This window comes from Pongo abelii, chromosome 23, assembly GCF_028885655.2.
Source record: "Pongo abelii isolate AG06213 chromosome 23, NHGRI_mPonAbe1-v2.0_pri, whole genome shotgun sequence".
Taxonomy (NCBI): domain Eukaryota; kingdom Metazoa; phylum Chordata; class Mammalia; order Primates; family Hominidae; genus Pongo; species Pongo abelii.
This window is the reverse complement of record NC_085929.1, coordinates 38,941,320-38,969,316: the sequence shown is the minus strand read 5'-3', so window position 1 is coordinate 38,969,316 and position 27,997 is coordinate 38,941,320. Positions and strand designations below refer to the sequence as shown.

The following is a 27,997-nucleotide window of genomic DNA, read 5'->3' as shown; positions in this document are numbered from 1 at the left end:
ATTTATCTACTTTTCCTGGGTTTTCAAAAGATAACATGTATTACTTATGAAAAGCAGGAATTGATCTTTTAAACAGAGAATTTAAAATTATATTGTTCTAGATAGACATCATTCATATATTATACTATGCCTTTAATGAATATGGATTTTCTTTTTTCTTTGTTGGTTATTTAGTTTTAACCAAGATTGACAACTACACTCTGCTGGATTACTCCCTAATCAGTTCTCCAGAAATTACTGAGAGCTACCTTGACCTGAACTTGAAGGTAACTTTATCATCATCAGAATCCTCAGCCTGGCTGTCAACAGCCAATATTTAGAAAACAATGATTATGTACCGGGCGCGGTGGTTCACACCTGTAATCCCAGCACTTTGGGAGGCCCAGGCAGGTGGATCGCTTGAGGCCAGGAGTTTGAGACCAGGCTGGCCAACATGGTGAAACCCCGTCTCTACTAAAAACACAAAAAATTAGCCAGTGTGGTGGCACATGGCTGCATTCCCAGCTGTTTGAGAAGCTGAGGCAGGAAAATTGCTTGAACCTGGAAGGCAGAGGTTGCAGTGAGCCAAGATCGTACCACTGCATTCCAACCTGGGCGACAGAGCAAGACTCTGTCTCAAAAAAACAAAACAAAACAAAACGAAAACAAAAACAAAAAACAATGATTCTGTACAGAAGGAAATATATATATATGCTCTCCGAATAATTTAATTTCCTTTCAAGTGACTGCCTCATGTTTACACCTTTTCAAAAGACTCTTGAATGTTTTATTAATAAGCAAATGATTGTATTGTACAACATATGTCTGCCCTCTTCAGGAGAAGGATCATATGTCTTTGCCCCTAGGAGTAGGTTTGAGGCTAGCAGGCAGCTAGTAGAGCAGTCTGCATTTATTGGAACTAAACACATCAGTAGCTGGTACACGTTGGCACTTCCATTCCTAAGTGTTCAGGTTAGTGGATTTAACTGAGGGCTACTGACCTCTGTCAGGGCCATAAGCACGTGGAATTAGTGTTCACTGATCATGGAAAAACAATCATTGTGCTTATGTTTCATTTTGCCCCAAAGCTAATATCATTGTCTTTTAAAATGCATATTGGCTCATATTTCACTCACCAGAGTCTTTCAACTCAGTTCAATGTTGGACAAGACAATACTTTGTAATAACGCCCTATAGCTAATGAGAACAGTGATAGAAATGCTACAAAAAAATGTCTTAAACCATTTGGAGTCTTGGGTTCTTTCTGTGATTCCCCAGGTACTCAGCAGACACAGATTTTGAAGGTCACGTGTTTGTCACCACTACATGGCACCTCAGGAAGTACTTTTACTCAGAGTTGTCCTTCCAGCTAAATACACCTCCTTCTTTGTCTTAGAAAAGTTCAAACAAGGGTTCTCATTGGGTTACACCCTGGGGTGAACAGACACACCTAAATGTGCTCAAGAATCCTAAGAGCTTTTTGAAAAATAGTCACTGGTCAAGGAGTCAGAAAGCCTTAACAGTTTTTCATCATTACTGAGTTTCTAGTCTTCTTCTTCTTCTTCTTCTTCTTCTTCTTCTTCTTCTTCTTTCTTCTTTCTTCTTCTCCTTCTCCTTCTCCTCCTCCTCCTCCTCCTCCTCTTCTTCTTCTTCGTCCTCCTCCTCCTCCTCTTCTTCTTCTTTCTTCTTCTTCCTCCTCCTCCTCCTCTTCTTCTTCTCCCTCTTCCTCTTCTCCTTCTCTTTCTCCTTCTTCTCCTTCTCCTTCTTCTTCTTCTTCTTCCTTTCTTCTTCTTCCTCTTCCTCTTCTTCTTCTTTTGGACAAGGTCCCCCTCTGTTACCCAGGCTGGAGGCTGAAGTGCAGTGGCGCAGTCACAATTCACTGCAGCTTCAACCTCCCTAGTTCAAGGGATTCGCCTCTCTCAGCCTCCCAAGTAGCTGGAACTACAGGTACACGCCACCACACCTGGCTAATTTTTGTATTTTTTATAGAGACGGAGCCTGCCATGTTGCCCAGGTTGATCATGGAAAAACAATCATTCAATCAATTCAAATTCCAGTGCTCCAGTGATTCACCCACCTCAGCCTCCCAAAGTGCTGGGATTATAGGCTTGAGCCACCACGCCCAGTCTGAGCTTCTGGAATTCTTATTCTGACTTCAGAGGGTCCATCTTCTTAGTCTTCTTAGAATTTGAGTTTTCACCTGATACGCTGGTCTTTCTCTCTGTTTTCCCACAGGGCGTATTCTACCCACTGGAAAACCTCACCGACCCCCTCTTCTCACCAGTTCCTTTTGTGCTCCCAGAACGCAGCAACTCCATGCTCTACATTGGAATCACCGAGTATTTCTTTAAATCTGCGTCCTTTGCTCATTTCACAGCTGGGGCTTTCAATGTCACTCTCTCCACCAAAGAGGTGAGGAGAGTTAACTGAGGATGTCAATGGTCACCATCATTCAGCCTTTTTATAAGTATCCTATTATAGAACTTTTATGCCATAATTTCGATTCCTGGATCTTTTTAGGCTATCACTCCCAGCAAGACAGTGAAGGAATGAGGGAATTGTGGAGTGAACATTGTTACGGGTTGAGCATCCCTTATGCAAAATGCTTGGGACCAGAAGTGTTCTGGATTTTGGATTTTGTCAGATTTTGGGATATTTGCATTATATATACTTACCCATTGAGCAGCCCTAATCTGAAAATCCAAAATCTAAAATGCTCCAATAAGCATTTCCGTTGTGTATCATGTCGGCATTTAATAGTTGGATTTTGGGGCACTTTGAATTTTGGATATTCAGATTAGGAATGTTCAACCTGTATTAATTGGGGAGTTGTCAAGTTTCCAGTTCTGCTAAATTTGTTTTTTCATGATACCTCACCACTCACCACTGTTCTAGATTAATCTCCAATAATACCAAGACCCCTTTCCATCATGTATTGCCTGTGACCTTAGAGGTAATTTCAATTTATATAACTTCTATGGGCCAGAATTTCTTCATCTGGAAAAGGCAGATAATAATAGTTCCATACTCATAGAGTTTATATGGGCATTAAAGGATTTAAATACATGTCAAGCATTCAGACCAATCCCCAACACAGAATAAGTGTGATATAACTGTTGCTTATCATCATCGTCATCATCATTATTCCCTGTATTATGCTAACATAGTTATCCTGGTTGTAATTACAGCTGGTTTATCTACAGTGATCAGTAATAATACAGATATTCATTGATTCTCTGTCATGCACCTCCCTTTTATAATGACAGCACTATCTCTAGCCAGTCAACCAAAAACTTTTATTGAGCATCTCTTTTTGAATCTTCTCATTCTATATGTTTTAATTATATAAGTAGGTATAAAGCTTATATTCAGAATGGTAAGTATGGCAGCAGTGGCTACCTTACGATGCTGAGAATTAGACACTTTTAGCTGCAGACTTGAAAATCATTCATCTCTGAAGGTAAATTCCTAAGCATCTGGTATCTCAGTAATCCCTAAAAGTGGGGACAATAACACAAGGCTTATTGTTAATGACTGTAGAATACGTACACATAGATAGATTGTAATATATATATAAATAAAGAATATGTACACATAGATTGTAATATATATAAATGAAGAATATGTACACATAGATTGTAATATATATAAAGAATATGTACACATAGATTGTAATATATATAAATGAAGAATATGTACACATAGATTGTAATATGTATATAAATAAAGAATATGTACACATAGCTAGATTGTAATATATATAAAGAATATGTACACATAGATTGTAATATATATAAAGAATATGTACACATAGATTGTAATATATATAAAGAATATGTACACATAGATTGTAATATATATATAAATAAAGAATATGTACACATAGAGAGATTGTAATATATATAAAGAATATGTACACATAGATTGTAATATATATAAAGAATATGTACACATAGCTTGTAATATACATATAACTAAAAGTTTTTTGTACTATATACATACAATCCGTGTGTAAACATTCTACAGTTATTAACAATAGACTGTATTGTTCCCAGAGTTAAAAGAAATATAACTTCCTGTGTGACCTTGGGCAAGTCACTTTACTTCTCTGAGCCTCGGATTCCCTATGATTGGGCTATAAAATGATAGGTCACCTTTAAACACTGAATATTTTATGGTGTAACAGCTTCACAATTCATAAAATTACAGGGGACACTACATTTTCCTTGAAAAGATGATCCAGGTAAAATCCTAACAGTGACATAATGGGCTTTATTTTCCAGATTTCCAACCATTTTGTTCAAAACTCTCAAGGCCTTGGCAACGTGCTCTCCCGGGTAAGTGCTCAGGGTTTGAGTCTTGATAGTGTATTTGTCTCCACTGCAATTACTTCTGGAAGACTTGTGGGTTCTATGTATTCCTTTTTGGATAAGTCCCTCTATCTATTATTGGGAGTTTTTTCTCTTAATCAAATATCCACAAATATTTACTGAACAATACAAAGTGCAATTAACATACAAGTTAGAGTATAATTGTAAGTTCACAAAATAAATCACCCATGCCTTCCACAATATTCCACCATACTTGAAATAATTAGTTTAAATAAAGGATTTATTAGTGTAAATGAAGGATTCAATTGTTAAATGAAGGATTAGTGCCCACACTTGTAACTGTAGTAAAGCAACTGTTAATATTGTGCCTTCATAGCACACTAAGTATTGAACATAATGAACCTCCGGGCTAGGGATTGCCCTTGAGGACAAAGAGATGTTCATGTAGCATCCTGGTTTTAGAGCAAGGATCTTGAGTCAGATAGACCTACCTAGATTTGTTTTTGTTCATTTGTTTTTTGAGACAGGGTCTCGCTCTGTCATCCAGGCTGGAGTGCAGTGGCACGATCTTGGCTCACTGCAATATCCGCCTCCCCGGCTCAAGTGATCCTCCCACCTCAGCCTCCCGAGTAGCTGGGACTACAGGCACAAGCCACTACGCCCAGCTAATTTTTCTATTTTTTGTAGAGGCAGGATTGCTCCATGTTGCCCTGACCGGTCTCAAACTTCTGGGCTCAAGTGATCCACCCATCTCAGCCCCCCAAAGTGCTAGGATTAGAGGTGTGAGCCACTGTGCCCAGCCCAGACCTACATTTGAATCCCAATTCTACCACTTATTCCCCTAGAATCTTGAGAACATCATTTAACCTCTGTAAAACTCAAATTCTCCGCTATGAAACACGGATGCTGATAGAATATGCCTCACAGGGATTTTCTGAAGATTAAATGTGTAATACATAAAGCCCCTGGCACAGTGGGTAGTATCAAGTATTGTGTTCAGTAACTGCCAACTGTTATCATCATTTGATTTTTGTGTGTAATTATTATTATTAAAGAGCTTTTTTTCTATTCTAACTGCACAATGTAAGATTTAGTCATGACAGGCCATCTTAACCTTGTGATTTCCCTTCATCAACCCACGCCTCACAATCTTTATTTCTTTCTTGGAATGTGAGCAGATTGCAGAGATCTACATCTTGTCCCAGCCCTTCATGGTGAGGATCATGGCCACAGAGCCTCCCATGATCAATCTACAACCAGGCAATTTCACCCTGGACATCCCTGCCTCCATCATGATGCTCACCCAACCCAAGAACTCCACAGTTGAAACCATCGTTTCCATGGACTTCGTAAGTCTGGGGAGGCAGTGGAGCAGCCTGTAGATGCCAGTCCTACTCCTGCTGTGGACTGTTGGCCAGCAGCTTTGAAATGTTTGAAGAGGGTGGGGATGCTACATTGATTAAGAGTGAGGATGGAGGCTGAACGTGATGGCTCATGCCTATAATCCCAGTGTCTTGGGAGCCCGAAGCAGGAAGATTGCTTGAGACCAGGAGTTACAGACCAGCCTGGGCAACATAGCAAGACCTAATCTCTACAAAAAAAAAAATTGTTTTAATTAGCCAGGTGTGGTGGTGTTGTGCACCTGTCATCCTAGCTACTCAGGAGGCTGAGGTGGAAGTGTTGCTGTGAACCCAGGAGTTTGAGGCTACAGTGAGCTATGATTGCACCACTGCACTTCAGTCTGGGCAACAGGGTAAGACCCTGTCTCAGTGAGGTCAGAGTTGAGGGAAGGGTATGTGTGGCAGGATGGGAGGCCAGCACTCACACTCTCATACATTGTAAAATCTCTCTCCAGTCTCTACTTCATGCACACTCTTCCCATCACCTACCTAAGTTACATGGAGAGCTGGAATTCTCTTTTTTTTTTAATCTAAATAAGTCAATCAAGGTAGAATTCATTTTTACTTGAGCAAATGAAGGCCAGATGCAATCTGATAGAAGGATATAATAAACCTAACAAAAATGTCATATGCACATAGGCACATACACATGTACATAAAGAAGAGAGATTAGGAGAAAAAAAAATTCAAAGGAGATCATCAAACAAAAAGTCTTTGAAGGGAGCTTCCCTAACTACAAGACAGGATTTTCAGAGGTATTTATTTCCAATGTCTTTTAGACTTCCAATGTCTTTAGACTAAGGGGGAAAGTTGGGCTTATAATGTTTCAACTATTGGAAATTATATTGATGGCCAAAATTGACACTCACTTGTTTTAATAATAAATGCTTTTATTGTCTGTAGGTTGCTAGTACCAGTGTTGGCCTGGTTATTTTGGGACAAAGACTGGTCTGCTCCTTGTCTCTGAACAGGTAAGATAATCAATTTGACTGTTGGGACACCTTAGTAATAAGTGAGTCAACTGATCAGAGACAAAGTGACCATTAAGAAAACAAGTGATCTGTAATCTCAGCTACTCAGGAGGCTGAGGCAGGAGAATTGCTTGAACCCGGGAGGCAGAGGTTGCAGTAAGCCAGGATCACACCACTGCACTCCAGCCTGGGTGACAGTGAGACTCTGTCTCAAAAAAAAAAAAAAAAAAAAAGAAAAAAAGGGGAAGTTAACCATTGTGTGTGTGAACATGGGTCAGTTAAGCACCTCTCCTGTAATGGGCCAGATAACTTTAAAGTATGTACTTTACTAAAAATTGTACTGTCAAGCTTTTCTTTTTTCCATTATAGTAACATAAAAATAAAATAGGGAACAAAATAATTATAAATATAATTCTGCAATATGGTCAGGTGCCATCTTACAGGCTCTCACCTGTATCCCAGCAATTTGGGAGTGGGAGGATTGCTTGAGGCCGGGAGTTTGAGCCCAGCCTGGGCAACAAAGTGAGACCTCATCTCTACAAAAGCTTTTTTAAAAATTAGCTAGGCATGGTGTGCACCCCTGTAATCCCAACTACTCAGGAAGCTGGGGGGAAGAATTGCTTGAGCCCAGGAGTTTGAGATTACAGTGAGCTATGATCGTGCCACTGCACTCCAACCTGAGCAATAGAATGAGACCTTGTCTCTAAAAAATATATATATATCTCTCATATATTTTATATTATATATTTATATACATATATAAATTAAATACATAAAATATTACATATGTAATAAATATATTTTTATATTTATAGAAAACATTTAATAAAATATATTGTTTTATATATAATATATATTTCCATATTTTATTTTTATTTATTTTATATAAACATACAAAGAATATATATATAATTCTGTAATAGAAGTGTACACTCTAATGGTACACCAATATAAACATCAGTTCTTCTTTATCAAATTCATAGAGCATATGCTAGTGAGGAAAGAGCATAAAGCTTTGGGAGTTAAGGAACCAAGTTTCCAGTCCTTACTCACAGGCTCTATGACTGTGATCAAGTCTGTTAACCTCCTTGAGCCTCAGTTTCCTTATCTGTAAATAAGGAAGTTGAACTGGATCATGCCTAAGGTACCTTCAGACTCTGACCATCTGATCCCATTACTAGAACAGAGAAGTTAACAAGATCTGCCCCATGGCCTGCCTGTCAAATGCATGTGATGCACTGTGAAAGGCCATGCGCAGGCCACAGACGCAGATCATTGAACACTAAGTGCCATTCGGCAGAACCACCTGCAAAGCCCATTTTCCTCAGCCCTATAAAGCTGGTAGTTGAAGTCATCCATCAGACTACCTGGGGGGAGAATTTACAGAAAGATCAGGTGGCACAGACTGAATGTATGGAAGGAAGAAAAGGAAGCAATGAAACAGACGTAAGCAGAGTCAGAAAAGATCTGAGAAACCAGCAGAGGGGGAGTGAATCAATCACAAGTCAACGTGGTAGTTACAAAGTCTACTGTAGAAACATGGAAAATGGCCAGGTGCAGTCGCTTATGCCTGTAATCCCAGCACTTTGGGAGGACGAGGAGGGCAGATGACGAGGTCAGGAGTTCGAGACCAGCCTGGCCAACATAGTGAAACCCCGTCTCTACTAAAAATACAAAAATTAGCCAGGCATGGTAGCATGGGCCTGTAATCCCAGCTACTCGGGAGGCTGAGACAGAAGAATTGCTTGAACCAGGGAGGCGGAGGTTGTGTTGAGCGGAGATTGCACCACTGCACTCCAGCCTGGGCAACAGAGCGGGACTACATGAAAAAAAAAAAAAAAAAGGCCGAGTGCCATGGCTCATGCCTGTAATCCCAGCACTTAGGGAGGCTGAGGCGGGTGGATCATGAGGTCAGGAGATCGAGACCATCCTGGCTAACATGGTGAAACCCTGTCTCTACTAAAAATACGAAAAATTAGCCGGGCGTGGTGGCAGATGCCTGTAGCTCCAGCTACTTGGGAGGCTGAGGCAGGAGAATGGCGTGAACTTGGAAGGTGGAGCTTGCAGTGAGCCGAGATGGCGCCACTGCACTCCAGCCTGGGGGACAGAGCGAGACTCCATCTCAGAAAAAAAAAGAAAAAGAAAAAAAGAAAAGAAACGTGGAAAATGTTTTCAAGAAAATTATGTTAAATGGAAAAAACAGAATACAAAACTGCACAAACACAACAGCCATTAATTGTGTAAAATAGCTTTGCATCTGGAAGAGGAAAATAACTTTGCATCTGGACAAGGAAGTGAATCACAAAACTGAAAATGAGTTGTGTTAGGATATGGGATTATGAAAGGGTTCTTTTTTCATTAAAATTTTCTTTGTAAGTATATTGTTTTTCCAACAAAGGGAATATATATATTTTTTTTTTTGAGATGGAGTGTTACTCTGTCACCCAGGCTGGAGTGCAGGGGTGCGATCTCGGCTCACTACAACCTCCGCCTCCCGGGTTCAAGTGATTCTCCTGCCTCAGCCCGCCAAGTAGCTGGGATTACAGGCACCTGCCACCACACCTGACTAATTTTTGTATTTTTTAGTAGAGACGGGGTTTCACCATGTTGGCCAGGCTGGTCTCAAACTCCTGACCTCAGGCGATCTGCTGGCCTCGGCCTCCCAAAGTGCTGGGATTACAGGCGTGAACCACCATGCCGAGAAATACAATGTTTTGTTTGTTTGTTTGTTCAAAGTAGTATGGTTTCCCAGAGAGAAAAGGTTTTATGAAGGTTTACTCGCATTTACCAAGCCCTTCAAAGCAGTCCTGACTTCTTCATTAGCTTCCTTTAGGCACAGTAGGCACAGTGCCTAGAGCCACAATACTTTAAAAGCCCATAAGAGGCCGGGCAGGGTGGCACACACCTGTAATCCCAGCACTTTGAGAGGCCAAGGTGAATGGATTGCTTGAGCCCAAGAGGTCGAGGCTGCAGTAAGCTATGATCTCAGTCTGGGCGACAGAGCAAGACCCTGTCCAAAAGCACACACACACACACACACACGCACACGAAAATGTTTTAATGTATTTTAAAATAATAATTTTAAAAAATGAATACAATTTAGACTTGATCGTACTTATCTTTATATCAAAAGAGTTATAAAATATAATTTTCATTTTTTTTTAACAAAAGAAAGGTCCCCAAAGACAAAAGTGCCTCAGGCCTCCAGAAGTCATGAGGTGACCCTATTTCCAGGGAATCAGGCTGATGAAACTCTGAACCATGAAGGGTGATCTTTATTTGGCAGTTCTTTTTCGTTTTGTTTTGTTTTGTTTTTTTCTGTTTTGTTTTGAGACAGAATCTCACTCTGTCACCCAGGCTGGAGTGCAGTGGCACGATCTGGGCTCACTGCAACCTCTGCCTCCCAGGTTCAAGTGATTCTCCTGCCTCAGCCTCCTGAGTAGCTGGGACTACAGGCGCACACCACCACGCCCAGCTAATTTTTGTATTTTTAGTAGAGATGGGGTTTCACCATGTTGGCCAGGATGGTCTTGATCTTTTGACCTCGTGATCCACCCACCTTGGCCTCCCAAAGTGCTGGGATTACAGGTATGATATTTGGCAGTTCTAATACAGAGGACGAAAGCCAGAGAGCAGGAGGGTGAGGGGGGAAGGAACCAAAGGTGAGAAATTGGCAGCATCTGAGATGGGCCAGGAGAGGAAGGAAGGAGAGAATCTGGATAGCATTGCCTGAGCATCGGGACTGTGATGCTCAATCTGTTGGGAAACAAAGAGGAAAGAACCAGGAGGAAAGGAAAGGCTGGAAATGGAGAATGATGCGGGGCGGGGCATAGGGGCAGGGCTGCTAACTGAGGCAGAAGGTTCCTAGAGAAGGTAGAAACAACGCTTGCATCTGAGTAGGTGTCTGGTTTACTGGCAGGATCTCAAGGAAGAATTTAATCATGATTCAACTTCAGGGTTGTGGCAAGAAGGTGCAAAAGACTTTAAGAAGCATGGAGACCAGGTTCACTTTTCTGCTTAAATCAAACTGATCCTTATCTCTAATGTTTCTATAATACTAGTAAGCAACAGCACGTTCAATGGCTGTTATGTTTATTTATGGGAGTAATAGAAAAAACTGTTTTAAGCCGATAAATTTACATCATCCCGGAAATGTGTGAATTCATTCTCTTGGCTTCCTACAGTCCACAGAGTTCTTTGACCTCATGAACATGAACCCTGAAATTAGGACCCCTGGCTTGTTGTCTGTTGCCCAGCAGTCTCCTGGAAATTCTCTGCTGGGCAGGCCTCTGGTGCTCTGATGCCTTAGCTGGGTCTGAGCAGGACTGGCTACATAATTTGCAGGGCCCACTGCAAAATGAAAATGCAGAGCCTCTTTTCAAAAGGATTGAGAATTTCTTTTTTCTTTCTTTTTTTTTTTTTTCAGGCAGAGTCTTGCTCTGTTGCTGGGGCTGGAGTGCAGTGGCACGATCTTGGTTCACTGGAGCCTCTGCACCCCAGGTTCCAGTGATTCTCCTGCCTCAGTCTCCTGGGTAGCTGGGATTACAGGCGTGTGCCACCACATGCGGCTGATTTTTATATTTTTGGTAGAGACGGGGTTTCGCCATGTTGGCCAGGCTGGTCTCGAACTCCTGACCTCAGGTGATCCGCCCACCTCGGCCTCCCAAAATGCTGGGATTACAGGTGTGAGCCACCGTGCCTGGTCGAGAATTTTAAGATAGAGATGGCAGGGCATTAAACCAAGCACAGGGGCCTTCTAAGCACAAGTGAGGGTGGCTCCTGCATGGGGTGTTATAGCAAACCTCAGGTAGTGAGCAGGCTGGGGGCAAGGCAGGTGGGCTGGGCCTCACTCAGGTTTAAAGCAGCCAAACCAGGAGGCAAGACTTTGCAGAGGAGCCAAGGCTGTGTTGAAATGACAGCCCTGGGCTCTGGCAGTAGGATCCCTAGCCCTGCCTCCCATGCAGGCTGCCCCAGCTGGCTCCTCCACTCCTGGGCTCCCCAAGCTTTTCAAGATGAGCTGGTTTGGTCTTGGGTGATGTCAGAGAGATGCAGCAGGAAAAGGATCAAGTGGGTGGGGATCAGTGGAACATTCCTGAGAAGAACCAGGGAACACGGGGGCTCCAAAATACTCTCCCCAGAACAACATGGCCTCTCTAACTATCCCCTGCCTGAATGTGCATCTTCCTGGAGCTGCTCGGGGCTGGGTGCATAGATAGAAAATACAGAAATCAGAGACAAACCCAGTGCTGGTGGTCTAGACAGACCATAGGATCACAGGCTTTGGAGTCAGACTAGCTGGTCTGGTTCTGATCCCAGGGCTGCCACTAATTAGCTGTGGCATCTCAGGCAAGTTTCTTAACCTCTCTTGGACTCCATTTCCTCCTCTGTAAAATGGTGTAATAAAGCCTACTTCAGGAGAAGGTTGTGAGAAGTATGAGAGTTGATATAGGTAAAGTGTGTGGTAGCCATTCAGTAGCTCTGTGATCTTGGGTATAAGTTATTTAATCTCCATAAAGCATAAAACGGGAATAATAGTACCTACCTCCAGGACCATTCATTTAATCTATTGACCATTATTGAGCACTGTTCCAGGCCCTGGAGACACAGAGTTGTAAGGTTTAAATGAAATGACAGAGGCACCGGGCTTGGCACGGGACCTAGTATTCAGTAAAGGCCCAATAATAAAGAATAGTCATGAACTGTACCAAAAAAAGACTATTTCTTAGCTGTTGGCTTTGACTATGATTTCAAATTTAGAGATAGCCTCAGCCAGGACAAGGAGGTACTCAATCGTACAAGATCATTTCCAGAGTCCCCTGATTCAGAATACACTTCGCTCCCCTGTATCCTGCCCATGGATAGCTAAGAAATAGTCCTTTTTTGTATAATTCATGGCTATTCTTTATTATTGGATCTTTATCGTCTACTAGGTCCTGTGCGAAGCCCAACACCTCTATTATTTCATTTTAAATCTTACAACTCTGTGTCTCCAGGGCCTGGCACAGTGCTCAATAAATGTCAGTAGATTAAATGAACAGTCCTAGAGGTAGGTACTATTATCCCCATTTTACAGTTTGTAGAGATTAAATAACTTACTGAAGGTCACAGAGCTATTGAATGGCTGAGCCAGAACTTGAACCTGGATGAGTCCGCTTTCAAAGCTGTGAGTATTTACTTACCACAGTGTACTGCCTATGATGTAGTGAAGAGCTACGACTTAGAAAATAAGACTTAGGGCCAGGCATGGTGGCTCACGCCTATAATCTCAGCACTTTGGGAGGCTGAGGCAGGTGGATCATCTGAGGTCAGGAGTTCGAGACCAGCCTGGCCAACATGGTGAAACCCCATCTCTACTAATAATACAAAAATTAGCTGGGCATGGTGGTGCATGCCTGTAATCCCAGCTACTCCGGAGGCTGAGGCAGGAGAATCGCTTGAACGGAGGTTGCAATGAGCCAAGATCGCACCACTGCACTCTAGCCTGGGCAACAAGAGCAAAACTCCGTCTCCAAAAAAAAAAAAAAAAAAGAAAAAAAAAGAAAATAACACTTAAGATTTAGGAAATAAATAAATACCCTTGCCTGGAAGAGGAAACCCATGAGCATGGAGTCACACTAAACTGAAACAGGCAGCATGCCCTTTTTCAATATTCAGCATTGATAAAAGAAAGAAAAAACACTGGAACTGGTTGTGCTGAAATAGCAAAAAACACACAGCACTCTTCTCATTGCATCAAGGAATCAAGGGGAGAAATGGTGAAGAAAATAAAAAACTAGGAATTCTAATAATACACTTGAGCTCTTTGAGCATGTCTAGTTAAGAGCACAGTCTCTGGAGTCGGGCATATCTGGATTTGAATTCTACCTCTGCCACTTGCTACCTATGTGACCTTAAGCAAGTTACTTAACCTCTTTAAGTATCACTTTCCTCATCAGCAAAACAGAACACCCCTCCATAGGGTTGTTGTATGGGTGGATGAGATAATGTATGTAAATCACTTAGCACAACAGTCAGCATATAGTCATTGATCAAGGAATATTTGTTCCTAGCAGTACTAGTATTTCATTCTCTTTCCCCATTCTAAGATCAAATTTTGACCAAAAAACAGGGAGAAACTGATAAGAGACATGACAAGTCAGGATAGTTTTTAAAGCTGTGGAGTTTTAAACCAGACTCACTGCTCTATTTACAATTGAGAGTTGTTCCAAACATACTTCTCTTTGCAGGCAACCTCAGTACAGTTTGGCCCACATAGTAGACATGTTTTAGATTACTTCAGAGGCCAAGTTAAATGACACTTTCCCTTTTTTGGTCTTCTTCCAGATGACTTAATTCTAAACCCTCTTTTCTTAATCCCATGCAAAGCTCAAGGCAATCAGATGTATGTTACTGTTGAGCCATCTATAACTTCGGAGGTTTTTTTTTTTTTTTGACATTGCATTGATTGAGGCTTTGGACACTCCAAATTGAACTCCACCATCAACACACATGCACACACCACATACACACACACACACGCACACCCTACAGCTCCTCCCAAGCAACATAGTCAGAGAATGCAAATATAGCTGACTGCAAGCAGATGGAATCACTACCTAACTCTACTCCTCAAGCTTGGGCAGATAAACAATTCCCAATGATGGACAAGTCAGTGGAGCTCAGACTTGGCACCTGGGCTGACCCCCAACTCCACCCTTCCTCTGAACTACTCTTGAAGCCATGGCAGAAGAATGCTACAGCGGGGTAGCCCCTGCCAGAGGAGGAAACCCCAAATGGAAGCTTCTTCCAGAATTTCCAGGCTGCAGGAAACAATGAAATTCAAACATTGGATAACTCTTACTCATCAAGAGGGTCCTTTACTAGTGGAATGGGTTCAACACATTCTTCCCCTTAAAACTTTTCATCATTGGATTAAATCCACAGCCTGAGGTTTTCAAGCTCTTCATCCACTGGTCCTACTTCTCAAGCCAGCCAACCTTATCTTCCTCAGCTCACTAAAATGAACATTCTGCTTTAGACTGGCTCACCTTCAAAGTGACCCCAATTCCAACAAACACTCCCCAACTCATGTCCTTCATCTGCTCATTTATCCACACATCCATTCAGTAAGAATTTACTGAGCCCCTATTATGTGCTTTGCACTGTTTTTTAACACAGAAGGACAATGGTTTCTATTTTCCAGGTCCACAGCCTGCTGGGAGAAACACTACTGGGTGCCAGGGGCATGCTAGAGAGGTGTACAGAGTCTTCTCTCAAAGGGAAACTTGTTTTCCCCCCATGATATGCCCCATATCACACACACATGCATGCTCACACACACACACACACACACACACACAACTTTAGACTACGCTGTTTCTTCATGTTTTCGCACCTTTTTTTTTTTTTTGAAATGGAGTCTTGCTCTGTCGCCCAAACTGGAGTGCAGTGGTGTGATCTCAGCTTACTGCAACCTCCGCCTCCCAGGTTTAAGCAATTCTCCTGCCTCTGCCTCCTGAGTAGCTGGGATTACAGGCGTGCGCCACCATGCCTGGCTAATTTTTAGTAGAGATGGGGTTTTGCCATGTTGGCCAGGCTGCTCTCGAACTCCTGACTTCAGGTGATCTGCCAGTCTCAGTCTCCCAAAGTGCTGGGATTACAGGCATGAGCCACTGCGCCTGGCTTCACACCCTTTTTAGTCTCTGCAGCAAGTCTGTGTGATGTGTAAACCCATGAAGAAGCACCTGAGTATACATTGCTTTGTGTTCTCTAATTACCTCCTACAAACGACTTCTCGCCATCCTTCATAATTATAGATAGAGGTTAAGTTTTTCACATTGCCTCACACATTCCTGAGCACAGAATGAGCACCTGGGTGACCTGTTGGCCTGCTGATCTTTTCTCCATGCTGCAGCCAGATTGATCTTTACAAAACACAGACATCATCTCCTTTCTTAAAAAACCTTCACTGGATTTCTTGCTCTGAGGATAATGAAAATCGTAACACAGCCAGAGGCACTGAGCCTGGTCAATCCTGTCTGCCTCTTGCATTGCCCTGCTGTGCTCTCCCAGGTCTCAGTTCCCTCCGTGGGGCTTTTGCAACCCCTGCCTGGAACCTTCCCCACTCCCTTCCCCATTTTGCCTTTTGAATCTTACTCATCCTTCATATTTCAGCTCAAGCAGCCCTCCCCTGGAAACCTTCCTACATCTACCAAATGAAATCAAGTTCCTCTTTGTATTTTGACTCCATGAAATTGTTTCTTTCCTTAAGAGCATTTATCTCAATTGTAATTAAACCTTAATTAGTGGGATGATTTGATTAATGACTGCCACCTCACTAGGTGGTAAGCTACATGAGAACAGTGGTTGTGTCTAGTTTTGCTCACAAGGCTGCTATCTCTAGCACCTGTCCCAGTACTGACACATAATAAATATTTGCTGGATGACCCAATCAATGAATAAGTGAACATTAAATACCTAAATGTGCCAAGCTCTGTACTCAATCCTGGGAATACAAAGATAATTAAGACTGGATCTCTACTCTCAAGGAGTTCAGAGTCAGGGGGCAAAGACATAAACAAAAGTTCAAAGGGTACTGAGTGGTGGGATTGATTTTCAACATCTGCCATGGACACTGAGTTGGAGGAATAACACTGTGAGTGCCATGGCACTTCATCTTGACACTTAACTTTGACACTTGGTTATCATTAGGTCATATTTGCTATATTCTCCCAGATCATGAAGGGCCTTTGCCATGCTTAAGAGTTTGCACTTTAGCTCTGGTTTCAATCCGGGCAATAAGTCTTCTATAAAACTTTTTAAAGTTTTGTGTTTTAATAGACACATAACAATTGTACATATTTATGGGACACAGTAAAAACAGACTACACTTTTATTTGTTTGTTTTTTGAGAGAGGGTCTCACTTTGTCACCCAGGCTGGAGTGCAGTGGCGCAAATATGGATCACTGCAGCCTCAACCTCCTGGGGTCAAACAATTCTCCTGCCTCAGCCCTGCAAGTAGCTGGGACTACAGATGCACGCCACACTGGGCTAATTTTTAAATTTTTTTTGTAGAGACGGGGTTTCACCATCTTGCCCAAGCTGGTCTTGAACTCCTGAGCTGAAGCCATCTGCCCACCTCAGCCTCCCAGAGTTCTGGGATTACAGGCGTGAGCCACCGCGCCAGGCCAGCTACACTTTTATATGTCTGCAAAGTAGGGCTATTTGAGCTCCCTTCCTCCCCAGGGACTCCATGGTTCTACAGTAAGAATCAGTTCCCAGTAGCAGGGCTTTAAGTAACATCTTAGGAACCTGGCAGAGGTTAAAAGGTCAAAGGACTGGAATTGGATGCCACCTGGTGGCCTGAGTTGAGCTTACCTGTTTTTCAGCGCCAGGGGCAAGGAGAGTTTGCCTTTTTTTTTTTTTTTTTTTTTTTTTTTTGCGATAGGGTCTCACACTGTCATCCAGTCTGGAGTGCAGTGGTGCGATCTCGGCTTACTGCAACCTCAGCCTTCCAGGCTCAAGCAATCCTCCCACCTCAGCCTCCTGAGTAACTGGGACGACGGGCATGCAACACCTCGCCTGGCTAACTTTTTAAATTTAGTTGGGGTTTTGCCATGTTTCTCAGGCTGGTCTTGAACTCCGGGATCAAGTGATCTGCCCGCGTTGGCCTCCCAGGGTGCTGGGAGAGTTTACTCTTTGTTCTGCCTGTTTCTCTTCATTTAGTGAAAACTGTTCATCGGTACTCGAAAATGGTAAGTGTGCCTAGAAAACTAGGAAAGAGACAGAATTAATATGTCCATAGGAGGAAAGGATAGCCTGGTTCATAGAAAATCCTAGACAAGCTCACCCATAGCAGGCGGTCTTGGGGTGGCCAGGCATGGCTTGGACTTGGAATGAAAGAAATGCAAGGAAACTCACAGGTGTAGGCTAATTTCTAAACTGGAATAGGTTTGCCCATTGTAAGAGGTGGTGTAACCAGAGGCAGGAATTGCCTCACATTTCCTCAGAACTGCCTTCAAGGATGCCCTACAGATTCTGGTGCTCATTTTCCATGGCAATCAGTTTGAGCCTCCATGCCACTGATAGTCTTTCTGTTCTTTGCCGGACCTAACTGTCTCTCTTTTTGATTCTCAGTTGTCACTCTGAAGCAATCTCAAAGCCTAATTGATACAAACATGATACCGGCTGAGCAAGGGCTATCTTACCTCTACTGCGAATATCCGCTCTTTAAATGCAGTAACAGGAAGATTCTTAGAGGAGGTAACCCTGAGTTAAATCTTAAAAATTAAAAAGAGTTCACCCAGGGCTAGGAGTGGTGGCTCATGCCTGTAATCCCAGCACTTTAGGAGGACCAGGTGGGAGAGTCACTTGAGTCCAGGAGTTCAAGACCAGCCTGGGCAACATGGCGAAACTCCATCTCTACAAAAAATATAAAAATTAGCCAGGTGTGGTAGCGTGCACCTGTAGTCACAGCTACCTGGGGGTGCTGAGGCAGGAGGATCGCCTGAGCCCAGGAGGCAGAGGCTGCAGTGAGCTGAGATTGCACCACTGCACTCCAGCCTGGTTGACAGAGTGAGACTCTTGTCAAAAAAAAAAAAAGAGTTACCTGCTCAAAGAGAAAGGGAAAGGGGAAGTCCATAAAGAGAGAACATCGTGTGCAAAGGCACAGAGGCCAGAAATATCATGGAATGTGCATGGAAATACCCAGAGTTGTTAAGATCTTCTTTGGCCTTAGCCCCTCTAATGTATGGAGACTCCAGCCCAAGATAAATTGCATTTATTCAACTACGGTTCACATTAAATATAAGTTATATTTAACTATGGTGGGGTTGAGTTGCAGTGACTTCTGGCCATAATGTTACTTTTTGTAGGCATGTACTAATGTTAATTTTTCAGGATTTTTTGGTATGTGTTTTGAAGCCAATATATTTTTGTAAACCTCAGGTCTATATAGCACCTGTTGAATAAAACAGCATAGCACTGAGTAGTTCAGAGTTACTGAGGTTAAAATTCAAAGTAGAGAACGAAGAGATGAGAGCAGAGAAGCAACTGGGAGCCAGGGTACAGGAAGGCTCATGGGCCGTATAAGTGACTTGCACTTTATCGCAGCACTACATAATGTCAATTATTAGTATTAACAGTGTCCATTTGCTTACAAATACTTATTGAGCCTGGAACTGTTCTAGACAAAACAGATAAAATCTCTACCCTCAAGGCACTTACATTATCGCAAGCCATTAAAGAATTTTGATCAGGAGAGTGTCTCCATCAGACATGCCTGTAACGTCGCTTCCACTGGGGATGGTGTAGAAGATGGATTGGAAAGGGTCAGGAGTGGAAACAGGGAGATTTGTTAGAAAGCTGTTGCAGAAGTAGGGCTCTAGACCTGGGCAAAAGTGAGCCATAGAAAGCTAAGAGGAAAAGCAAGATACGAAAAAGAGAGCTCCGGGATGGGCATCAGGAGATCTGAGTCCCAGGAACAAATCTGCCGTTAATATTTCTCCTCTTTGACCTTCAGTTTCTCCCTCTGCAAAATGAAGGAGTCTTCTCTATTCATTACTATTTCTTCATAGTATTATTATTACTGCATAGAAAAATCAACTGTGTATATTGGGAGGACTACTTATGGATCAGCTCTTGGCAAAATTGGGAAACAGACAATGTTGACCTTGAGTTTTCTTATGAAAATTCCCATAAAATATCAAGCAACAGGACACGCCGTCACTCAGCCTTATCAAGCTGGGAGAGGGATCTGGGAGGAGGATTCCCTTCTACTTGGACCTACAGCAAGTGCTCTGTTGATATTTGAAAAAGAACATCAAGGACATTATGTGCTGTTATAACTGTTAGCATTTCTCTTCCTAATAAAAATGGCTCATATTTAGAGTGATAAGGATATGCTAGGCACAGTTCTAAGCATTTTATGTGCATCATTTCATTCAGTTTTCACTACAGCCCTGCGAGGCAGGTATTGTTCTTTTTTAATTGTATTGTTTAATGGACATATCATAATTTTACATATTCATGGAGTACCTAGTGATGTCTCAATATGTATCAATGTATAGTGATCAGATCAAGGCAATTAGCGTGTCTGTTATCTCAAACATTTGTCATTTATTTGTGTTGAGACTGTTCTATCTTCCCTCTAGTATTTGAAACTATACAATATATTATTGTTAACTATAGTCATTTCACATATTCTTATTCATATTTCATAGTTGAGAAAATTAAGATCCAGAGAGATTAAGTAAATCTACAGAGTTAAGAAGAGGCAGAAATGGGGTTACTAACAATTATACTGTACCTTTCACATCAGATATCTTTCTTAGCTAATGCTTCCCTTATATGCAATGATTGAACAGCTAAAAAAAATGGTGTGAGTGATGTGATGGGTGTGGCCTAGACTGGTCATAGAATTTAGTGTCAAGTAGCCTGGGATTATAAGGGCTCAGGGAAGTTACAAGGCTGAGTTCAGAGCCAGAAACCTGAAAACTTTTTTTCTTTTTTTTTGAGACGGAGTCTCACTCTGTCGCCCAGGCTGGAGTGCAGTGGCGTGATCTCTGCTCACTGCAAGCTCTGCCTCCCAGGTTCACACCATTCTCCTGCCTCAGCCTCCTGAGTAGCTGGGACTAGAGGCGCCCACCACCATGCCCCGCTAATTTTTTGTATTTTTTAGTAGAGATGGGGTTTCATCGTGTTAGCCAGGATGGTCTCGATCTCCTGACCTCATGATCCACCCGCCTCAGCCTCCCAAAGTGCTGGGATTACAGGTTTGAGCCACCGTGCCCAGCCAAAACTGTTTCTTAAGATTGTTCTACATTCCAAGTTGCCAACATTAAGTTCCATATAGCAAACGCACTTGGGAAACCCACCCTGGTTACAAATCCAAGCCCTAAACTATTCCTGCTCTGCTTCTTAAGCAGCAAAATATAGGGGTAGAAGATGTAATAGAACTCAATGTCTTCCCAATTTTATTTGTGCGTGTGTGTTTTATTTTTATCTGTTTTTTTTTTTTTTTTTGACAGGGTCTCACTCTGATACCCAGGCTGGAGTGCAGTGGCATGATCTTGGCTCACTGTAGCCTCCACCTCCCGGGTTCAAGCAATTCTCCTGCTTCAGCCTTCCAAGTAGCTGGGACTACAGGCGCATGCCACCATGCCCGGCTAATTTTTGCATTTTTTTAGTAGAGTCAGGGTTTCACCACATTGGCCAGGCTGGTCTCAAATTCCTGCCCTCAAGTTATCTGCCCGCCTTCGCCTCTCAAAATGCTGGGATTACATGCGTGGGCCACCATGCCCAGCCTTGTGTGTTTTTTTTAAAATAGTGACTTTTGAGCTGAAAATATCCTTTTACTTTTTGGTTTCTTTCTACTAAGGCTGTTGTTTTCAAATCCTTTAAACTTTTCTTGTTTTCTTTTAGATTCCGCCTTGCTTTGCCAGAGTCCAATCGCAGCAATATTGAGGTAGGAATCTGAGCTCTTGGGGTTACCGGGCACTGGAAGAACAAGGATTCTCCTACTACATATAATAGCGAACTAATTGTTTTCTGTGACTTGGAGTCCTTGATTCCTCCATAATTGTAGGACTTAACTTTGAAATTCTATATGTAGCTACTCATCAATTGAGCCCATTAACCATTCATGAGAGGAACTCTACAGTTTACTTTTATTTATGCAGAAATACTTTTTTAAAAACTCAAAAGACTGTTGAGACATTGTATAATGCTAGAAAAACAGGCATTCTCAGGGAATGCCTGTTTTCTCAATAAAATAATCCTGTAGAGTTATAGACGAGACATACAGAGTTACATACCCCAAAGGAATATGTAAATTATTTAGCCATGATTAGGTTTACTCTTTGAACACTTTCTGCCCATCTCCTAAAATTAGGTCAGTGCTGCTTGTATGGATACCTTTGTGGGAGGGGGTTCCCAGCCTGGTGACTTTCTGATTAGAAGAGGACACCCCAACTTGTGACTTGGAATCCCCCTTCCTTCAAGCCTCAGGAAGATCAGCTAAATCACTACCTCATACATTCATGGATGGCACTATCATAGAGAAGTTAAGTGGATTTTGGTGTCAGAATGCCCAGGTAGAATAGTGCCTAGTTCATGGCCAGCACTACATAATGTTAATTATTAGTATTAACAGTATTCATTTACTTACAAATACTTATTGAGCCCGGAACTGTTCTAGACAAAAAAGATAAAATCTCTACCCTCAAGGCACTTACATTCTAAAGCAGTGGTTCTCAACTAGTGATTCTCAGCTAGGAACATTTGGCAATGTCTGAAGACATTTTTGGTTGTCACAGCCTGGGATGGAAGGAGACATACTAATGACACTTGGTGGGTAGAGGCCAGGGATGCTGCTAAACATCTCACAGTGCACAAGACAGCTCCCAACAACAAAGAATGATCCATCTCAAAACGTCAAGAGTGCCACTACTGGGAAACCCTGTTCCAGAGTGTGTGTGATTGTGCTTATGTGTGTGTGACAGGCTAAGAGTAGCAGACAACAAACAAACAAATATAGTGTTTACTAAAAGAAATACTATAGAGAAAAAGAAATCAGGATAGGCAGTGCGATTAGGTATGGAGCTGAAATTACAACCTTGGGGTTGTTGAAAGGATTAGCTGAGATTATATATGAAATGCACTTAGCACACTGACCGTATAGTAGGCATTAAATGAACAGTGGCCACTATTTTCATATTCGCAGTAACTATTTCAGTTATTGTCACTTCTGTGTTTTCATATTTACAATAATTATTTCAGTTATTGTCATTTTTATGTCAAGAGGCAGTGTAGCATAATAGTTTCATACATAAACTCTGAGGTCCCAACTGCAAACGTGAATTCCCATTGTCCATTTTCACACTGGTGATAAAGACATACCCACTGCACTCCAGCCTGGGCAACAGAGTGAGCCTCCATCTCAAAAAAAATTTTTTTAATTAAAAAAAAGATAAATTGGGTGTTCTGGGGATGGCATTAGCTTTGGAGCGTGATGTAACGCAAGGGAACTCCTGTGGCTGAGATTCCCAGTAAGTAAAGGGAAGATTGCTAATTGGGAAATCTAATAGTTGTTCTTGACTGTCTTGGTAGATACCTGAGCTGCCACATTTGCTGGCACCATGTAGTCCCTCTGAATTTGCTATCACCAAAATCCAGTGCAGGTCTGTCCTCAAGAGGGAAAAAGTTAGAAAACCCTGTAATATGATTTTCTACAAAGCTATTATCCCTCTGAAAAGATCCTAGTTATTGCTTTCTAGCCTAAGAAGTTCTGGGAAAGTACACATCCAAACCAGGCATGGTACTTTCGAAGCACTCATGATTGGCCAGGCGTGGTGGCTCCCACCTGTAATCCTAGCACTTTGGAAGGTCAAGATGGGAGGTTCGCTTGAGCCCAGGACTTTGAGACTGGGCAACATAGTGAGACTCTGTCCCTAAAAAAATTTTTTTTAATTTAGCCAGGTGTAGTGGTGCACACTTATAGTCCAAGCTACTTGAGAGGCTGAGGCAGGGAGATTGCTTGAGCCCAGGAGTTCGAGGCTGGAGAGAGCCATGATCACACTACTGCACTCCAGCCTGGGTAACAAAGCAAAAAAAAAAAAAAAAAAAAAAAAAAAGCCTCATCTGGCAACTGATTCTATTTCCTCTTTTATTTTAGGTCTTGAGGTTTGAAAATATTCTGTCCTCCATTCTTCACTTTGGAATCCTCCCACTGGCCAATGGTAAGGGATTATCAGGAAACAATGTGACTGTAACATCGGCTAACATTTAACATCTGCATCGGCTGCACTGGGGATTGTTTGGGACTTTCCACCCTGAAGCTTGTACTTCTATCATGTTATCATGAATCCAGGCCAGCGTCAGAATTTGCAGTTTGTACCATCAATGATGTGGATGCACAATTAGTTATTCTAGGTCCAAGCCCTGTTAGCAATTCTATCTGCTAACTCAGCAAGATCAGCTAACTCTGGTTGAGTTAAGGAGATTGAAACCATGCTCCTTAGGCAGTAAAGAATCTCCTTCCAGACAACCGGAAATGAGATTATTTTCCCTACGGGATATCTCTGTGGGGCTTATGCAAGGACCACTAACTGGATAGACACAGTTTTCATGTATGACAATCCTGGGCCTTCTCCTTGCATAGCAGTTGTTCATAAACTGCAGTATCTGGAGTCTGGCCCAGTTAAAATATTTTTTATATTAGACACCAAAATGTTCTCAAGACCCACTAATTAGGTTCAAAATATACAACGGGCAGACTAAAAATGGACAGCATTTCACTACTGTCCAAATGAACATAATTGTAGATGCATTTTTTATTAATCACGGATTAATGAGCAATTTTTCCAGGAAAATTCTAGGGACATATCAGAGAGAATGCAAACATGGAACCTGGGAGAATGAAAAGATCAACTATTAAAAAGCTGTCCACACCGGGCACAGTGGCTCACACCTGTAATCCCAGCACTTTGGGAGGCCAAGGCAGGTGGATCACCTGAGGTCCGGAGTTCGAAACCAGCCTGGCCAACATGGTGAAACCCCATCTCTACTAAAAATACAAAGAAACTTAGCCAGGCGTGGTGGTGGGCGTCTGTAATCTCAGCTACTCGAGAGGCTGAGGCAGGAGAATCGCCTGAACCTGGGAGGTGGAGGTTGCAGTGAGCCAAGATCATGCCATTACATTCCAGCCTGGGCAACAAGAGCAAAACTCCATCTCAAAAAAAAAAAAAAAAAAAAAGCAAGCTGTCAGTCAGTCTCTTACTAAAAAGCTTGCTAAAACCTCTGTGCTTGTGCCCAATTATTTTATGTCTTGTTCTATATTTCAGCAAAATTGCAGCAAGGATTTCCTCTGCCCAATCCACACAAAATCTCATTCGTCAATTCAGATATTGAAGTTCTTGAGGTAAGAATGCAAATCTCACCTTTTAACTGACCCATTTCTTTTTATAGTAGACTAAGCCTCCTCCTGTTTTGCTTGTTTTTATTGTTGTTGTTGTTTGTTTTTGTCCTGCTTTGCTTTTTCCCAGACCAAGGAATTTTATAAACATGTTTAGTTCTTAAATCACAATTAACAGAAAATATTTAGAGTTGAGTTTAAAAATCAGACCAAGATCAATTTCACTTAGCAGCCAAATCCACAGTATAAGAAGATGGTCTTTAGCACACTTTATTTCACTTATTCCATAAGACAACCTGTAAGGCTGGAATTATTAGTCCCATTTTACAAATGAGGAAAGTAGGACTCAGAGAGAAGTGGCTCAGGCAGCTGGAAAGGAGCATGGCTGGGACAGGACTGCCTCTTCTGATTCTCCCAGTCAGAAGACTTTCCCCTGAACCAAAGGCACACCTCTGAGTTCAGGGATCGAATCGTTTTCTGGCTCGTCATTATGCATTCACTTCAGAATACCTTTTTTTCTTTCTTTCTTTTTGGCATTGTTGTTTGTTTGGAGAGGTGGAAATATGTTTCTAAAGAAATTCTCCAATCCTGTACAGTTCAGGGGTCCCCAACACCCAGGCCCAGGACCTATCCCGGTCTGTGACCTGTTAGGAACCTGGTTGCACAGCTGGAGGTGAGCGGCAGAGGAGCGAGCATTACTGCCTGAGCTCCACCTCCTATCAGATCAGCAGCAACATTAGATTCTCATAGGAACACAAACCTATTGTGAACTGCCTGTGCGAGGGATCTAGGTTGCACGCTCCTTATGAGAATCTAACTAATGCCTGATGATCTGACATGGAACAGTTTCATCCCGAAACCATCCCCCAATCCCAGTCAGTGGAAAAATTGTCTTCCATGAAACCAGTCGCTAGTGCCAAAAAGGCTGGGGACCGCTGCCGTACATGACCGTGCATGCTCTCCCACCTCCCTGCTTCTCCTCCACTGCTTCTACAATGGCTAAGTCACATCAGGTGACAGTACTTTTGGCCTTTCAAAGGACAGTACAAAATGGCCTTTCCTTTCTCTGGGGTATTCACAAAGCAGGGACAGGGTAGAGGAGGGCCTGACTCTCTGTAGGACCTGGTAAAGAAACCATCTCTCAGCCGGGCATGGTGGCTCATGCTCGTAATCCTAGCACTTTGGGAGGCTGAGGTGGGTGGATCACTTAAGGTCAGGAGTTTGAGACCAGCCTGGCCAAAATGGTGAAACCCTGTCTCTACTAAAAATACAAAAATTAGCCGGGTGTGGTGGCACACACCTGTAGTCCCAGCTGCTTGGGAGACTGAGGCACGAGAATCACTTGAACCCGAGGGATGGAGCTTGCAGTGAGCCAAAATTGCACCACTGCACTCCAGCCTGGGCGACAGCCTTTGAGACTCCATCTCAAAATTAAAATAATAAAAAAAAAGAAGCCGTCATTTCCTCACCCCTCAGACAAACCCAGACATGCCCAAGTTTTGACGTTATCTTCATTGTCACATCCTTTCCAGGGTTTCCTTTTGATTTCCACTGACCTGAAGTATGAAACATCCTCAAAGCAGCAGCCAAGTTTCCATGGTTGGGAAGGTCTGAACCTGATAAGTGGACAGTGGAGGGGGAAGTCAGCCCCTTGATCGCCGGTTTGCAATTCACCCCAGGAAGTAAATGGTCCTTAATCCCACAACTACTGTAAACCCAGAAGGGGAAGACAGTACACATTGGAATTGTAAAGCCCTTGTGAATTGCTTAGGCAGAAAGTTTTCTTTCTCAAGCCTTTAGGAACCCAGAATAAGGCAGACTGTGTTAAAGGGCTAAATAGAGGTGTCTGAATGTGAGTGTATGCATGCTGCGTGTGCCTGTGTTTATGTTTGTTTGTTTGTTTGGGGCAAGAAAGATTCTAGGACAAGAGCTAGGCATGTACTTCTGACCAGGTGGGTAAGAAACTCTAAGTCTGTATTTGTATCAGTCATTCTCAGTGGAAATCCCTTAGGCCCTCTAGTGGTTTTCCCCTACCTGCATATTGGTTTTCATGTTTTATATTCACTGTTACTGTCTTCTGTGTTTAATTAAAATTGTTTTCTATCAACTTCAATCTTGTTTTTTATATTTGAGAAATGTCCTGCCCTGAATTTTTAAAAAATAAAATAAAATAAGAGGACAGCCACAGTAGGTCATGCCTGTAATCCCAGCACTTTGGGAGGCCAAGGCGGGTGGATCACGGGGTCAGGAGGTCGAGACTATCCTGGCCAACATGGTGAAACCCAGTCTCTACTAAAAATAGAAAAATTAGCTGGGAGTGGTGGCACGCACCTGTAGTCCTAGCTACTTGGGAGGCTGAGGCAGAAGAATTGGTTGAACCTGGGAGGCAGAGGTTGCAGTGAGCCAAGATGGCACCACTGCACTCCAGACAGACAGAGTGAGATTCCGTCTTAATATAATATAATATAATATAATATAATATGACATAGAAAAGGGAAGAGACCTGAGGTTGCACAGACATCAAGGCTTGATTTCAAAAGAGAATTCTTTACCTCTGAAATCTTTCCAAGAAGAAACAGGGTAACCACAGGAAACTCTAAAAGTTGCATCACTTCAAGCTTTAGGATTTTTCACCCACCACAGATTCAATGAAATGGCAGTGCAGAGTACTAAACTCAGACAATTCATAATTGAGAATGATATTAATGTGTCAGAGCAACTAATCAATGGGGAGAAATTGGGGCAGAAGAGAAGAAAAGCGGAACCAGTGTAGATAATGCAATAAATGAATGGAAACTACATACTGTTTTTTGCAGCACTTACAGTCTAGTGGGAGAATGGAAAGAGGAGAGCTGTTTATAGAGTGCTTGCCGTGTGCCAAGCCCCGTGCTGATTACCCCTCCAGTGTCACTTCATTTAGCCTTCTACACAAGAAAGAATTATGATCCCATTTTAGAGATGATGAAACAGAGATAAGAGGGGTTAATCACACCAAGCCAGTAAATGGCACAGATAGAAATTGAATCTTGCAAGTCTTTCTAATCCCAAAGTTGCAGTTGTTGACGTGGGCCGAACTCGAAACTGAAATCACTTAAAGCTCACTTACCACTGTGAACAAGAGACACGGCGTATAAAAGCATGATTAAAGAGGTCTTGATCATCAAAGGAGGCTAGACTGGGGAGTTTTGGCGATCCATAAGGGCTGTGATTTGATCATTTTGTAGTACATGTCTCGCCATAATAGATATACCCACAAGTGTTTGTTAGAATAAATGATAAGCTGCCATGCTTCATTCTTTGGGATGCTCCTTTCTGACCAAAAAAGTTATTTGATGTATATCCAGATTCATTCTGAAACATAAATGTTCAGCTATCGTATTTACTCAAACAGGTTTTTCTTTCTCAGCTGCTGGCGTATCTTTTTC

At 42.3% G+C, this 27,997-nt stretch overlaps 1 protein-coding gene across 5 annotated transcripts in view; it reads left to right on the top strand.

The window, feature by feature from the left end:
* BPIFC (BPI fold containing family C) overlaps positions 1-26,685 on the top strand; it is a 63,218-nt gene extending 36,533 nt beyond the window's left edge. For 4 of the 5 annotated variants that reach the window (XM_054543708.2, XM_054543706.2, XM_024239669.3 and 1 more), the window contains 9 exons: positions 175-266; positions 2,215-2,391; positions 4,263-4,316; positions 5,489-5,659; positions 6,614-6,681; positions 21,083-21,125; positions 23,334-23,397; positions 24,502-24,578; positions 26,105-26,678. In XM_054543708.2, coding sequence (XP_054399683.2) covers positions 175-266; positions 2,215-2,391; positions 4,263-4,316; positions 5,489-5,659; positions 6,614-6,681; positions 21,083-21,125; positions 23,334-23,397; positions 24,502-24,578; positions 26,105-26,227 — 869 coding nt within the window. In that variant the 3' untranslated portion in view covers positions 26,228-26,678. Of the gene's footprint in view, positions 1-174; positions 267-2,214; positions 2,392-4,262; positions 4,317-5,488; positions 5,660-6,613; positions 6,682-21,082; positions 21,126-23,333; positions 23,398-24,501; positions 24,579-26,104 lie in introns of all 5 variants that reach the window. The other variant, XM_054543709.2, reaches the window with a different exon arrangement.
* Positions 26,686-27,997: the final 1,312 nt, after the last annotated feature.